The 14,506-nt window shown below is 40.1% G+C and overlaps 1 protein-coding gene across 1 annotated transcript in view; it reads right to left on the bottom strand.

The window, feature by feature from the left end:
- Positions 1-1,026: 1,026 nt before the first annotated feature.
- PCNT (pericentrin) overlaps positions 1,027-14,506 on the bottom strand; it is an 87,193-nt gene continuing 73,713 nt past the window's right edge. The window contains exons 47-55 of the mRNA XM_054172543.1: positions 13,322-14,038; positions 12,365-12,645; positions 11,548-11,650; positions 10,607-10,771; positions 9,002-9,240; positions 7,090-7,178; positions 6,117-6,270; positions 4,360-4,487; positions 1,027-1,585 (exon numbers count right to left, since the gene is read on the bottom strand). Of these exons, the coding sequence (XP_054028518.1) occupies positions 1,542-1,585; positions 4,360-4,487; positions 6,117-6,270; positions 7,090-7,178; positions 9,002-9,240; positions 10,607-10,771; positions 11,548-11,650; positions 12,365-12,645; positions 13,322-14,038 (1,920 nt within the window). The 3' untranslated portion in view covers positions 1,027-1,541. The remainder of the gene's footprint in view (positions 1,586-4,359; positions 4,488-6,116; positions 6,271-7,089; positions 7,179-9,001; positions 9,241-10,606; positions 10,772-11,547; positions 11,651-12,364; positions 12,646-13,321; positions 14,039-14,506) is intronic.

Raw genomic sequence — 14,506 nt, 5'->3', positions numbered from 1 at the left:
TTATCTAAAATGCATGCAGTTAAACAAAATCTAAGAACATTTTAAATTAGGAAAATGAAAGTAAAAGGATCCTGTTTAAACAGGAGATACAATACCAGCAGACCAAAAGTTGTGCTAAAAACTTCTAATTCAATGCTTGTAAGCTTTACTTCTTTCTCTTCTACCTATTTAAATTTCAGACAATTTAATTCCTACCTTCCTGCACTGACTCTGATTTATTTTTCCCATTTATAAATACTAGTCTAATCCAAATCTACTTTGGAACCAATTTATTTTAAAAGTTCCTAAGCATGTAAGCATTTCTGTATTGAATGCTGCAGTTTGCCACATGTCAGAAGAAGATCCTTTTCACGCTATGCTCTGAGTCTTTGAGTTGAGGAACAGGCAAGGGTACAGCCAACTGAGTTCAGCTCTTTCCAAACCACTTGTAATGCAGCTTCCCTGCAAAGACCAGTTCCCTTGTATCTCACTAGTTCCAGCACGGGGTTACTCGTACATGGCCTAGCATCTTTTATTTACATCACCAGGAACTCCAACCCAGCACACTAGCAGCTGGTTTCAGCAGCAGTGAGAGCAGATAGCTGCTCACCCTTGGAGCAGGGTAGAAGGGACATACCAAAACAGACATACCCACAGCACCATAAAGGCAGACATCCTGTACTGTAGGAAATGCTGTGATTCTGAACAGGGAACCAATTCCCCCGCAAAGCTCTGCTCAGTTGTGGTGATGGGAGGGGCAAGGACCAGGTTTCCCCATATGCACTAGTGCACCACAGGGAACACAAGAGGAAACTGGAAGGACAACTCTGTTATTGAGTCAGGTTCAAGGCTAGGAAGATCAGTCTGATAGATAAAGGTCACACTGGAGGAAAACCTAACGTGAATTTGACTTCCCAAGCAAGCACAGATTAATTATACATGTATAACTCAGTCACAGAAGAGCTTGACACTGAATTGGAATATGATGAGAAAGCCTGATGGAGAGAGGACTTATTTATTGTAAAACCAGAAGAGAGCAAACTCTAAATTCACAAAAGGCTACATGTATCTTCGATATCTGGGAGAGTATTTTAACTGTTCTGTTAATCTAAATGATCCTACATAGTATTAAAACCCAAACAATTTTTGGAACAGCAGAAAAAGTAAATAGGTGAAGTGGAAACAAATAACCATACAATGTAAGAATTCACTAATAAAATGCCATTTTAATAACCTTTTTTTTACAAGGAATCCAGTTATACACTATAGAAAAATAAACACCAGAGACTCTTCACAACTTACAATACAGTAACACAGGCACGCTTCAGCTATTGACTTAGTAATTTCACATAAGAACATAAAACATTGTTCTTAGTGAAAAGTAATTTCCTCTTGAAGTATTAAAATATAACAAAAAGAGTCATATAAAAATCTTATGCGAAAGCACTGCCCTTTTTTTCATTTGCACCAGACACTGCAGGTGCCTCCATTCAATATGGACCAGCTCAGAAGGGCGCAGTAACTCTGGCGAGTTTGCAGTACAGACTTCAGAAGCATTCTCATCACTTTTTCATGCTTCTCTGGTGAGGTGGGCCTGGAACTTGTCCTAAGTGTAAATAAAACAAATGAATATTATAAAACTGTTTGTGTTACGAAGCAACAGGGTACAGTTAGCAGCATGTAATTTCCTCATTGTGCTTCATATGAGCTACCCTGAAACCAATTACCATTTTCATGAGGCTCTTAGGAACAATACAAAACAAGGGCTGAGAGCTCACACATCAGCCCAGGCAAACAGTCACACAAAGGCCAGTGCTCCATCACAGGCAACGGGGCTGCTCAGATCAATGCTGCCACTCCTGCAATGATTCAATGTGCATTCTGTTGCTGGACAAGGTCTTGTCACTGAGCAGATGTTCTGAAGTTGATTACAAACTGGGAAATCATTTTGTTCACAGCACTGTTAGTTCTCTAATTACTGACATCATCATTCCACTCACAAGAAAATAATAATAAATAAAAAAAAAGAAAATTACATGCACTTTCCACAAAATTGCTCTTAATGGTGTCCCTATTGTAGAATATTTATTCCATACTTAGCATAAAGCAAAAGACCTTATTTCTATAAATGTTGTCAGGTTTCAACTCTGAACTGTGTTTATCTATATCTGCCATAAACAACTGCAGTATTTGGGAAACAAAACAATCATAAAAACAAAACCCAAAACCAACAAAGTTATGGTAGTGGGAGTTCTAGATAAAATCCTGCTGAGAACAAATGTCAAAGTTCCCATATGGAAGTGTCACTGTAGCTGTGGACTTCAGTGATATTTGCAAATCTTGGCTTTGTAAGCAAAGTTAGCCCTTTTTTGTTACTATTTTTAAACTTTTATTGTAATTACATCAACTCTAAAAAGGCAATGTAATCATTAAAAAAAAAAAAGTTCCTCAGAAGTTAACTTCAGAATCATTGTTTCTCAGCAGTAGATTCAGTAGTCACAAAATAATGCCTTTTATAAATGGTGGGGAGACTTTAAGAGACCCATAGAGCATCTCTACAACACACATTCAACGTTTAGGCCTGGTACTGCTGAGGAATCAGCATGGAAGTGGCGATTTAAATGAACACCTGCAATGACTGTAGGTCATTATTTAATGCTGTGGTCAGTGAGTGAATCCTCATGCCTTCTCCCATAAAAAAATCACTGCAGAGGTGCTCTGATGGTGATAAAGACTGAAGAAGTGGCCAGCTGTAAGAGTGGCTGGCAGATATTTTTCTCACAGGAGGCAAGTCTGCCTGGGAAGCAGCAGCTGACTGGTTTTGCTTAGTGAAAGAAATATTCAAGATGTGTATGTGCAGTGTGTGAAGGAATCCACATGGTCCTCCCAGAGCCACACAGACAGTTTTGTACCTGGTCCTCTTTCCAGCTTTTGGCTGAAGGGTAGTGATTGTTGGAAGGATGTAATCAGTGCTCTCCTAGAGGTCAGTGGCCATTGTGACCCAAAAGTAGCATGATGAAGCAAACTGATTGTGAAGATAAGCAGCCAGAAGTAGCATGGGGAAGAAACCAGCAATAGTAGATAAAAGTTGGATGAAAACATCCATGTCATTATCTAATCTGGTGGCTCCTGTTAACTCCAACTAGGGAACTAGCAACACAGCCTTGATGGGTGAAGGAAACTTTGGGGAAGATGCTTCAAAGACACTGGAGGAATAGCTGTCAGCTTGCTCCTTGGGAGTCTCTACACAGGAAGCAGCATTGGCATTTTGTACTTCCCTGTGGCCTGGGATGAACCTCTATGTTACACCCTGATGTGGACCACAGTCATCACAACTCCATCCTTATCAGTGATTTGAACTACTGCAGGTGCCCTGTCCTGGCCACCTGCTGGGATTGGTGTGCAGGAACATTACATCCCCTGGCATAGCCATGGCACAGATTGTGTGTGCAGGGTCTGTGTGCATGTGCCTGGATATTTCAAGTACTCTGTTGCTATTTATGTTGCTGCCCTGCAGTGGGGAAGGTAGGGAGCATGACAGTTACATGTGAAAACAATGAACAAGTTATCTTTGTATTTGGTCCAGCACAAACCACTGCAGCTGGAGGTCCAGCTTTGTTTTCACAATCCAGAGATACAAATATTCAGGAGAAGGATTAGACATGAGTCTCAAAAATAACAAAACATAGGAAAACACATCTAATTACATGTAGGCAAGAGATAATTTGAGATGACATGGTAACAGTTTGGAAGTTCTTCCTTGGGACAAAGAATTCCTATGATATGACTATGATGGAACAAAAGTGACTAGAAAATTAAGTAAATTCAGTCTAGAAGCTAGGTGGAAGATTTTTACATAGCAAAAGACAAGTGCCACTAGAATCCTTTGTGTGCTTTTCATTCAGTCTTAGAACTATATGGATGTTTTCATCATCCTTCAAGTACAGATTATATTAATCTGCTATGGAATATAAGGAAACAATAAAAGCCAGAAATATAGTTTGTGTCACAGAGAAAGCCCTGTTCAGCTATTACAATGGTCCTCTTTGACTTTAAAGCAAATTAACTCTATACACAACCTCATTTAAACTGCAACACTTACTTATTTAGACTTGGTAACAGTGGGAGTGGGGGGAAAGCACATGAAATTATTCAGCCTAAGAACTCATTTTAAGAAATGCCACACTTGGACTCATTTTAGATATGACTCACAAAAAGGTTTCATTTCAGACTTATTTCCCCCCTCCCCAATAATTATAATTATTCATTAAAATTATGCTCTTTACATGCTTTAAGTGTTATAGGCACTATATAGGAAGAACCCTGCAAAGAGCAGTCCAGACAGGTGACAGATGTCAGGGGTACCAAGGCCATTCTTACCTAGCTGCACACCCCCCAGTCTTTGCTGGATAACCTCTAAGCGATGGATGTATTCCGTTAGGGATCGTTCAGGATCCTGAGTAGACACAAGTGACTTTTCTGAAGCTGAACTTGTGGATGGATGCAATCTTTAAATGAAAACAAATATTTTTTTTTTCTTTTTATGCTGTACTCTCAAATGAGTATAATAAAGTAACATTCATATAGGCAGTAATTCAGTGAAAGCAAACTAGAACAACAGTAAAAACCACCTCACCAAAAAATTACACATAAGACAATACAGACCAGGCAGCTTTGTATACAGAGCCCACAGAAAGGATGCTTTGATAAAAGAGTATCTATGTATATGCCACTGATATGTCACAAAGTCCCTCAGGTAAGAAAGCTGCAGTCAGAGGCAAGTCCAAATGCCAAGTGAGAAAAGAAGCAGTTCTGTGGAGAAGAGGAACCTGCTGCGTCCAGGTATGCACTCTCCTGTTCAGCAGGTGAAATGCTATCTTGAAGGACAAGGTTGAAAAAGGTGACTCGCTAGATGGTATGCTGTGTTTCCTTTCTGGACATTAACAACAAATTTCAAATATAACCAGGAATACACTTGGAGGAGACACTGTGCAAACATACTGCTAGTTGGAGTTAGGACTGATTCCTTTCCTGTGCACCTTCCCATCAGCAGAAGGTAGTTCCTATCCATCTCTGCCTCATGTATAGGTTTGGCAGGAAACAAAAGAAGCAGCAGACATCTTTTAACCCATCTTGGATCCACATTAGATTTGAGCTGTCACTAACCTGGTCACACTGAGTAACCAATCAGGGTCTACTTTTATGAATACTCTTGTTCCATACAACACAGACAACTTTTCTGGATAGGTTAGCTACCAGCTTCTGTTTCTGTCTGACCCAGATACATACCACAACAGATGAACAAGGTGGGGTAGAATTAAGTCTTTTGCTTGCAAGTCTTAACTCTCAAAAATGTTTTGCTATCCATCCTTTGAGACAAGCACTATGCTGTCCTTCAAATCTGTCAGTAATGTTAAAAAAACCTAAATTAATCTGGAGCATGTGCTGTCTTTGTGTACCTCCAGATCTCCACATCTACTTCTTGCTACTATTTTTTTTCTTTTGTTTCATGAAGAATATTCTTGCCTGCTAACTGAAGCTTCTAATTTAGCACAAAAAACATCCCATGCTGATGGGACAGAGAACAACCACCTTCCACATCAACTCCTGCAAATCCTGACATTAAGGAGGATGCCACTTACAAGGAGTAGCTTGGGAGAAGAGATGCTACACCCAGGAATGGACTACACCCATCAATGTCTGAGGTTACTCTGGGTCCCAGAAGAACTTGGGAGTGGAAAGGTCAGCAATGACCACCTTCCTCTAACTCATGTGCAGATCTTGCAGCTCAGGCACTATCTTAGCAGATCTGCACAGAGCAGATCTGCTCCAACTTGGCCAGCAAAGGCAACAAGAATTACCCCTCAAAGAAGTCCAACAGATACTGGAATTGTAAATCCTGTAGCCTGCCCAAATTATACAGGGAATGCCACTAGGAATGTTTTCAGTTCAAGAACATCAGGCATGCTTAAAGCAAATGAGAAATTTTCTTCTGTAACATCCTGAAAGAAATAAAACATTTCCTATATCTAAGAAAACAAATTCCTTTTCTTGTTTGGGAACCTCCTTCAGTAACTGGTTACATGTTTATGAAAGACTGTCCATCTGGGAAACAGAGACAAAGTCTGCAGACTTACCTGTTGTGTAAGCAGGAAGAGGATCTGGGGGAGTGGCTCATAAATCTTGCAGAGCTGGTTCTGTGGCACAGCCCAGTGTCCCGGGTTGGGGGAGAGCTGATGTGAACAGCTAGGGGCTGCTGCTCTTTCAAAATTTCTGCTCTAGCACCAGAAGCTGCGTTAAATATGCAACAGTTTAAAGAGATGCACTGGGAGCCATTCGTAACAGGCTATCATAAACATAACCAATAAACCCCACAAGACTTACAGCAGAATACAATTACATTTGGTTTCAAATGCAGCTAAACCAGACTTTCCACAGATAACTGCATTTTTTATTTTGGTGGGTTTTTGTTTTAACCAGATCAGAGAAGTTTGACATTTTAATGTCAAACAACTGCTTCCTACAAATGGAGAACGTGCACTCCTTTCTCCACCGGACTTGCTTTTGCAATAGCTGTTGCTATATACACACAGGCGATGTTCTGATATAAGCAACATTTTTTTTCAAGGAATTTTAGTACTTGTTTGCTCTAATTAAATTTTACTGTTGACTCACACTCTCCAGCTTCAGAGACAGCAGAGAAAGGAAGAGATCCTTTTTTTTTCCCCCGTTCAGTTTGGTGAAGGCTTTATTAATAACCTGAGCAGTGATTTCTATTACATGTAGCTTCAAACTGTACCAAACATAATCCTCTAACAAGTTTTGTGAACACAGGGCTCAGTTTCATCGCTTCAGCAGTTGCAATAAAAGAAGAGGAGAAGCTCACTATTGTAAATTATGAATTCCAAACATTTTCAATTCTAGCTTCTTGCAGTGTCCTTATAAACTCATTATCAAAGTGTTCAGGAGATGAACACATTTGTATTAATAAACAGATTTTGCTACTTCTGTGGTTATTTTGGGGTAGGGGTGTCTGTGTGTTTTTAAATGAAACCCATCACTAAGGAGAATACTTAGGATTAAAACAACACACTTGACCAAAACTCTTACCTGTATTACCTCCTATGCTGTGAGAAATGGTTTCGCCCTGTATGTTCTTCCTGCTCACTTTGTTCCACTTTCTCACCAAAAACTTTAACCTTAGTAAGAAAATTAATTTGCAGAATCATTAATGAGCAAAAATACACTGGCTTTTACTATTAAACTTTTTGTTGACATGAAACTTAAACAACATGTAACAATCCCTGAAAGAAATGAAGAAAGAATTCTTCAATTTCAGTTTTCAGAATGAAGGCTTAGCCCATTTGACCCTGCAACAATCCTTGAACTGTTGGAAAGGTTTGCTCATTTTGGCACTCCTCCTCCACCCTGTCCCTAATCTCCAGGGAATTCTGTGGCAGCTCTTCCTGCCTCAGAGGAGTAGTTTGAAGGTCAATCTTTGTATGTCCTTTGATATTGCTATCATTATAGCATCCACGTCAAAGCAGCCTAAAAACATCCTGTGCCATCTCCTCAAAGTCTTAAACTTGCTAGCAATTATTTTTACTGGACAAGGAAATTGCTGAGAAGTAACCATCTATTACATTTAAAACTGGTTTGTTTTTTTCATTAAGTGGATTCAAAAGCCATTATGAGATGACATATTGTCCCAAGTCCAGATAACAAAATCCATGTGATAGCAAGCAACATAGTATGCCAGAATCATACCCAATGAGACACAGGCTACTGGATTCAAGAGAGAAAAACAATCACTGATCACATTCTGAATCAAGACTATACAAGACAGAGTCTCCAAATAGATAAGGGTCAGACCTGAAAGGACATCAGTTTGTAATGGTCATGCACCAACTCTCAAATACATTGCAGCTGGGTATCACTCAAGACAGAAGCAGCTTTTCAGTTTGCTATGCTGGCTCCAAAATAGGCATTTGGCCAAAGCAGAGCAAACGTGGGAAAAACTGTCTACCTTACTATGGAACAGGAATGCGGGTTAATTTAGTGCACTTCAGGGCAAAGGTTGAGATGCTCACAACCAAAGAGAAGTTTATGTCATCCCTGGGAATGAAGAACTATGAAGGTGGCATACCAAACAGCTGAAGAAGGGAGTCTTGTGAGAATAAGTCCCTATTTAGACTAAAGCTAATGAAGGCTAAACCACAAAACATGCAGTTTCAAAACAGATTTTTAAGGCTATAGTGGCTGAGCAAAGACCTTTGCCTAATTAACTGCAGTTTTAATATTATTAAAGTTGACACCCCTTAGTATGATAATGAGCCAAATGGTGGACATACTAAACATATACTCAATTCTCCATCCAAATAGTGCTAAATGTCACCTAGAAGGCAGAGACAGCCAGGGCTAGGGTATATAAAAACCACAAGAAGGAACACCTCTCTGTGGGGAAAGACTGGATTTAGCAGAGATGAGGCCAGTCAACAGAATCATATCATAGAATCATAGGCTGTGCTCCTTTTCCTCCACCCAAGACAGAGACACCTTGGTTAAGAAATGTACATTCAATGCACAGCTCGGCTTCTGCTGCATTTCTGTTACATATCAGCACTACTGCAAAGGTTTGTGTCAGATGTTACCTAGGATTTATTCACTTAAGCTCAATTGCTTGCAGTTTGTGCATTTATCACGGGCAATCTCAAATCTGTTCCATCTGTCACTTCAATAAATTAAGCCTATTAATTACTTTGACTTTCTAAACCTGTGTCAGTACAAGTCCTTATTGGGGCACTGGAAGAGGCAAACGTTAGTTTTGTCAAACAGTTGCAGTAAAAGTCTTGGGGCTCTGAGGTGGGCAGATGTTGGGATCTTACCTGTAATGCGACAACAAGCCACGTTTGAACTAGTTCTGGAGATAGTTTTTGCTTAATATTAGTGTAAGACAAACCATAGTTTTTAAGATTTACAAGGAAACACCATGTACGGGAGACAGCAAGTGTTTTGGCTTTACCTTGACACTGCTATGATTGCCCTGACTGCACATCTGAATTTGGTAAAAGGACGGGAATGTGATCCAGAAGGCTGCAGGTCTGCAGGTGAAGGATAGATTCCCATACGTGATATTAGAGAAAGGGTTGCTTGCTCGCAGTCCTGAAATCCACCAAGCAGCAGCAAGAGGTATTTCTTCTGATAAACTAGAGCCTTTCTAAAGCTCTCTGCTCTAAGGTACTTCCTGTATAATCTCTGCAACTGTAGAAAGAATAAAAGGGGGGGGGGGGGGGGGAAATCCAATCAGTTAAACGTTACCTACAGAAAGCTCAGAAAATGTGATCACTTTTTCCAGCAGTATTGCCCACAACTTGGTTGTGCATGGGTATCTAAAACCTATTTTGCTTTACAAAACTGTAGAAAGCTATTTAACAATTATGAAGTATGAAGCAGTGTAAAAATGAACTTTTTAGCAAAGATTTGTGTAACAGACACTGACTTGGCCAGTTGTGGTGCAAAACAGTAGTACAGCAGCTTGGACACCATACATGGAGGCTTGCACAAAGTCTACTGAATTTCTGTGTATCTATAAAGTTTTGTCAAGGCTAGAAAAATTTGACATGTTGGTGTGCAAAACACTAGCCACAAACAAGCTGTCTTCATGTCAAGTATCCATACCACAGGCACAAGGGCAGCTGGAACAATTCTGTACATAGCTAAAAAGCACCCAAGCCTGGAGTGTCGGACTGCCTTAAATCTCCTGGATGCCTCAAAGAAAAACTGTCATCCTCTACACCCTAAAACAGTTTAACTCTTCAATGAAGAAAATAACATCTGCTTTAAATAAATATTTACTAGAAAGCATGTTGGGATCAGTGCCCACCTGGCTTGAGAATAGAACAGAACAGAACAGAATAGACCAGGTTGGAAAAGACCTTTGAGGTGTGAGAAAAAGAAAAAGGTATTTTAAATTAGGGGGGGGGGGGGGGGGGGGGGGGAATAAAAATAATGGATGTTTGATATTTTCATGCCTAGACAAGAAATCTGAATCTCCTTCTTATTTAAGAGTAAGTAACCAAAGAACTTGGTTACTTTTGGTGTAAGTTCCTATAACAAGTAAACCAATAAAGTTACCAATACAAATAAAGTTACACAGGAATGTTTCTGATGAGGTACCTATGGAGAGAGTGTCATTAATTTAATATGCAGCTTACAAACCTGTTAATCTATAAACCCACCTTTTAAAATAGCAAATGAAAAAGATTACAGCAGTAAATGGAAGTTAAATGCCATCATCTGACAGATACTTATATTCCCACAAGTCTGAGCTGTATGCTTCACAGCACTTCTGCAACAGCAAGGTTATCATATTTATTTTTTTTAAAAGTTGTAATTACTAAATTAGCTGTTCTACATCCCCTAGGCAACCCCAGAAACAGTACTACCAAGGACAGAGAGGTTTATGATATTGAGCTGGTGGCAGTTCTCTCACAGCAAATCTGTACAACAGGTAAAATGGCTAAAGCAACCCAACTGCCAAAGATTTAAATGATATACTACAGGCTATTTCATTGCTCACTGAAGGAGTTCCAGACAGACTATTTCCTGGCTATCACAACCATCTTACCTTGGGACTGGATGTTTCCACCACTGGTTTGTTCTCAATCTCAGCAGTAGTTTTAGCCAGTTGGGATTCAGCCTGTTTCAGTGCATTTTGCAAAATGTTTCTCTCTCGCTGCCAAGCTTCTCTTTCCAGTTCTTGAACAGAGTCAGTATCACCTGTAGATCTGACCTAAAAAAAATGAAACCCCAAGGGAAGTGAGTTGTGACAGTTTTTGCACTTCTAAAGCCAAAGATCTCAAAATGAGTAACAAAATAACATAATTATGGACAAATTAAAACATAAGTCCAGGCATTACACATTAGGATGGGAAAATGAAACAAATCCAAAAAAACGTGGCTGCAATGTGGCTGAAGATCTCTTTCTCTGTTACAAGAGAATGACAAAAATGATAGCGCAAAGCTGCCTGGTGAATAAGACGGAATTTAAGCTATGTTTTTAGGATTTATTTTGTATCAACAGACCTGAGCTCTGTCTTTAATAATCACTAAGCTTGCTTAAAACATTTGCAATACTGCAAACATCAGTCAAAACACCTTCTCTGAGATGCCAAAAGTCTATTGCACTTCTTGAAAATTACTTGGCATTTTCCTGGAAAACAGCTGTTTCTGGATGCATACAGAAGGAGCAGCAACATATCCCAGGGTTTGATGTCCGTGGACATATTGCATATGCAGGGAAATAATGCCATCAGAAGCAGTCTCTGCCATACAACAAAAAAGCAAGCGTCTGATGCTAAATTATGTTAATATGACAGTGTGAGTACAAGAGTACATCCTCTTTTTTTTTTTTGCTCCAAGGCAAAACATTACTCTTCTCATGTTTTACCAAAAAAAAAAACAAAGAGGAGGGTAAAAAAACAACAATCAAGTCAACTTGCATGTGCACTGCAACCTGAAGAATACTGAACTTACTGATAATCAACACATACATGCTCTTTTCCTTACCCAAGATGCAGGAGGAGACAGCAGATCTGATTTTAGTTCCTTCACTGTCTGCAGTAAAGACGCTACAGCTTCATCATTCGATACAGACCAATCATTAACTGTTCTGTTAAACAGAAATACTTTTTCAGTATCAGGTTCATTTGTAGTAATATTAACATACTTCTCCCCACTGGATGATCCTGATGTTCTGAAGCTGTATTTAGGCACTATTCATCACACAAAACACTATGAAATGGGCAAGTTTTGTTAATTTTTAAGAGTAGAATTTCTAAATAGCGCTGCATAGGATTTATTCAGAAGTCTGTATTTTATAGCAGTCTGAAATTCTATCATGCATAATCAGGCTTCACTAAAACATCACTTGTGTTTTACTCTGCTGCCAAAAAAAAATTACTGCTACTGGCCACTCATTCCTGGCCCTTAACTTTTCCCTGCCATGCTTAACAGAGTTAACGATTCTAAGCTATGAGTTGTGTGGATTAACCTTTTTTAACGATTGCTCTCTGGTCACACTGCTGCAGTTGCCAAACTACCAACCAACTCTCCTATAGGGTTTTTCTTGAGTTATTCTCTTTAAGCAAGGCCACATCACAGACCTAGTTCAAACACAGGCACACAAGTTTAAGGGAATGGCTGCAGCGAGATGACAATAAGCAGAGCCTCCTGCCAGTCAATCAAAACCATACATTCATACAAGGCTGAGTCTTGCAAGCAGATAAATCACTCACTCCCTTCAGCACAGGGCACTCAGCCATGACCTACACAAGTTCAGAAGCAGGATGGAAAGAAAACTACTATTTTATGAACAACCACTCACTTATCTAGAATTTTATATATGAACTCATGCAGGCGCACAGCTACGAAAAGCAGCTGCTGCCTTATCTTCTCCAGCTGTTGCTGTTGCTGCTGCAAACATGATTTTTCAGTTTCTTTTGTTGTGGCTTCTTTGGCATTTTGATCTTTGTTGAAGGTACACAACAGTTCCTGCTGATGGTTTGGAGATGAGAGATTTCTTTCTCTTTTTTCTAACGTTGCCAGTATTTCCTGCAACTCTTTAATTCTTTGCTCATCCCTCTGATGTTGCCGTTCCAAGTTTTGCTGTTTGAACAGAGTAAGTAGTAGTTAATTGCATCTTGCACACGTATGCGTGCATATGTACATACTCACATACAAATGGGAGTTTTATCTAAACACATACAGACTGAAAATAAAAGCATCATACCTATCTAGCATATCCATCTCAGTGTCCCTTAACTCACAGACCGCTTACAGGGGAAGGCACAGTAGTGCCTTCCAGGGCCACAAGAAAGCCATTCAATGACTGGGCATTTTCTCCATCCACTTCCTGACATGGTGACCACTAAGTCTCCAGGTAGCTTGCAAACCCTCCCTCCTCCTCTAATGTAAGTGAAGGGCTGATAAACAAGAAGGGTGAAAGTGATTCAGAAGCCTAGCTCAAAATGAGGACAAGGACATGAAACCTAGTTTAGTTCCACTATGTGTTTAAGGCATATTCGTCTCCATCTGTTAACAGCTGGCAGCTCCCAGCGTAGGTAAAGAGGTAAAAATCAACTTCTGTCAACAGTAAACCCAACCACAAAACCCTGAAAACAGATGTGTTTGAGAAACGTGGGAAAAGAACTCATCTAATGCATTTTCCATAATACTTTGTTTAAGGAAAAGAAACATTTCCATTGAAGAACACCATCCACAGGGTTAAATCCCAGTCTGTGGCTATTTCAATGTAAGGCAAGGCTTGCATTGGCATTCTCACCAGTCTCTCCTGATCTCTCTGCCAGTCCTTCTGTTTCTCTAGCTCTGTTTGTTGCTGCTGTCTTTGCAATCTCTCTCTCTCCTCTTTCTTGTTTTTATCTTGCTCTTTCATCATCTTGAAGAGGGACTGCAGTTGTTCCAAGTCAGCATTCAGCTTTTTCTCTCTTTCCTTTTGGGTTTCTAAGGAGCAGATTACCTCGTGCTTTTGACCCTGAAGAGATTCCAGTGCAGCACGCAATTTGTCACTGATCTCTCTCTCCTTCTGGGTTTCTTCACAGCACATCTGTACTTCAGCCTCTAGCTGCCTTTTGGAACAAATGGCCTTCTGGTTCATTTTCTCAATAACTGCAGCAAGCTCCACAGTTCGAGACCTCTCTTCTTCCAGCTGGGCTTGCAGCTCTCGAACAAAAGCCTGTTCCAGCAGTGACTCCCTGTGCTGATAAGAAGCACCTTCTTTCACTCTCATGCTCAACTGTTCTGTCAAAACACGTTCATGATTCAAGGAATTCAGAAGCTCCAAAGAACGATTTTTCTCAGCATCCAAATCTTTCTGCAGCTCCAACAGTTTGGTCTGCTCTTGGGACAGCAACGCCTCACAGCGCGAGTGCTCAATCTGGAGTTCCTTGCGGAGATTGCCATTGACTGTTTGCTCATGCTCTAGGGACACGGCCAGCTGGCTGTTCTGCACCAACTGCAACTCCAAGGCAGCCTGGAGCTCCTGTTCAAAATGGGAAGGCACATATTAATATTCCAGCAGAAACACTCATTTGTGAGGCAGACTGGCATCCAGCAATTTTCAACTTCCTGTTTCATCCAGGAAGAAACTCAAGACTGAACTTGAGTAGGTCAGGTATTAAAAAGCTTAACCTCAAGCACCAGAAGCACACTTGTTAGCAACGTGACAGCAAGGTACAAAACCAAAAACTGTCATGTTAAAATATCTTACAGTGCATTTTTTTTTCTCCAAATAGTAAGACTCTCATTAGGAAATCACTATTCCCTATACCTCTCAGTCATCTTAATAAGTGACATCTGAATCAGAAATAACCCATCTTGGTTTAAAAAGAACCAAAAATCTAAGCAGTAGAGAGTAGGTGTAAAACCTCTGGATTTTACAGCCCGTTTCAAGCACACAACAGAGGCTGATAAAAATAATAAATCCCTAGGTCCATTCTGGGAGCCAGCC

Source organism: Dryobates pubescens, chromosome 2 (assembly GCF_014839835.1).
Source record: "Dryobates pubescens isolate bDryPub1 chromosome 2, bDryPub1.pri, whole genome shotgun sequence".
In the NCBI taxonomy this organism is placed as follows: domain Eukaryota; kingdom Metazoa; phylum Chordata; class Aves; order Piciformes; family Picidae; genus Dryobates; species Dryobates pubescens.
The sequence above is the reverse complement of the archived record's forward strand: the minus strand, read 5'-3'. Positions and strand labels throughout refer to the sequence as shown.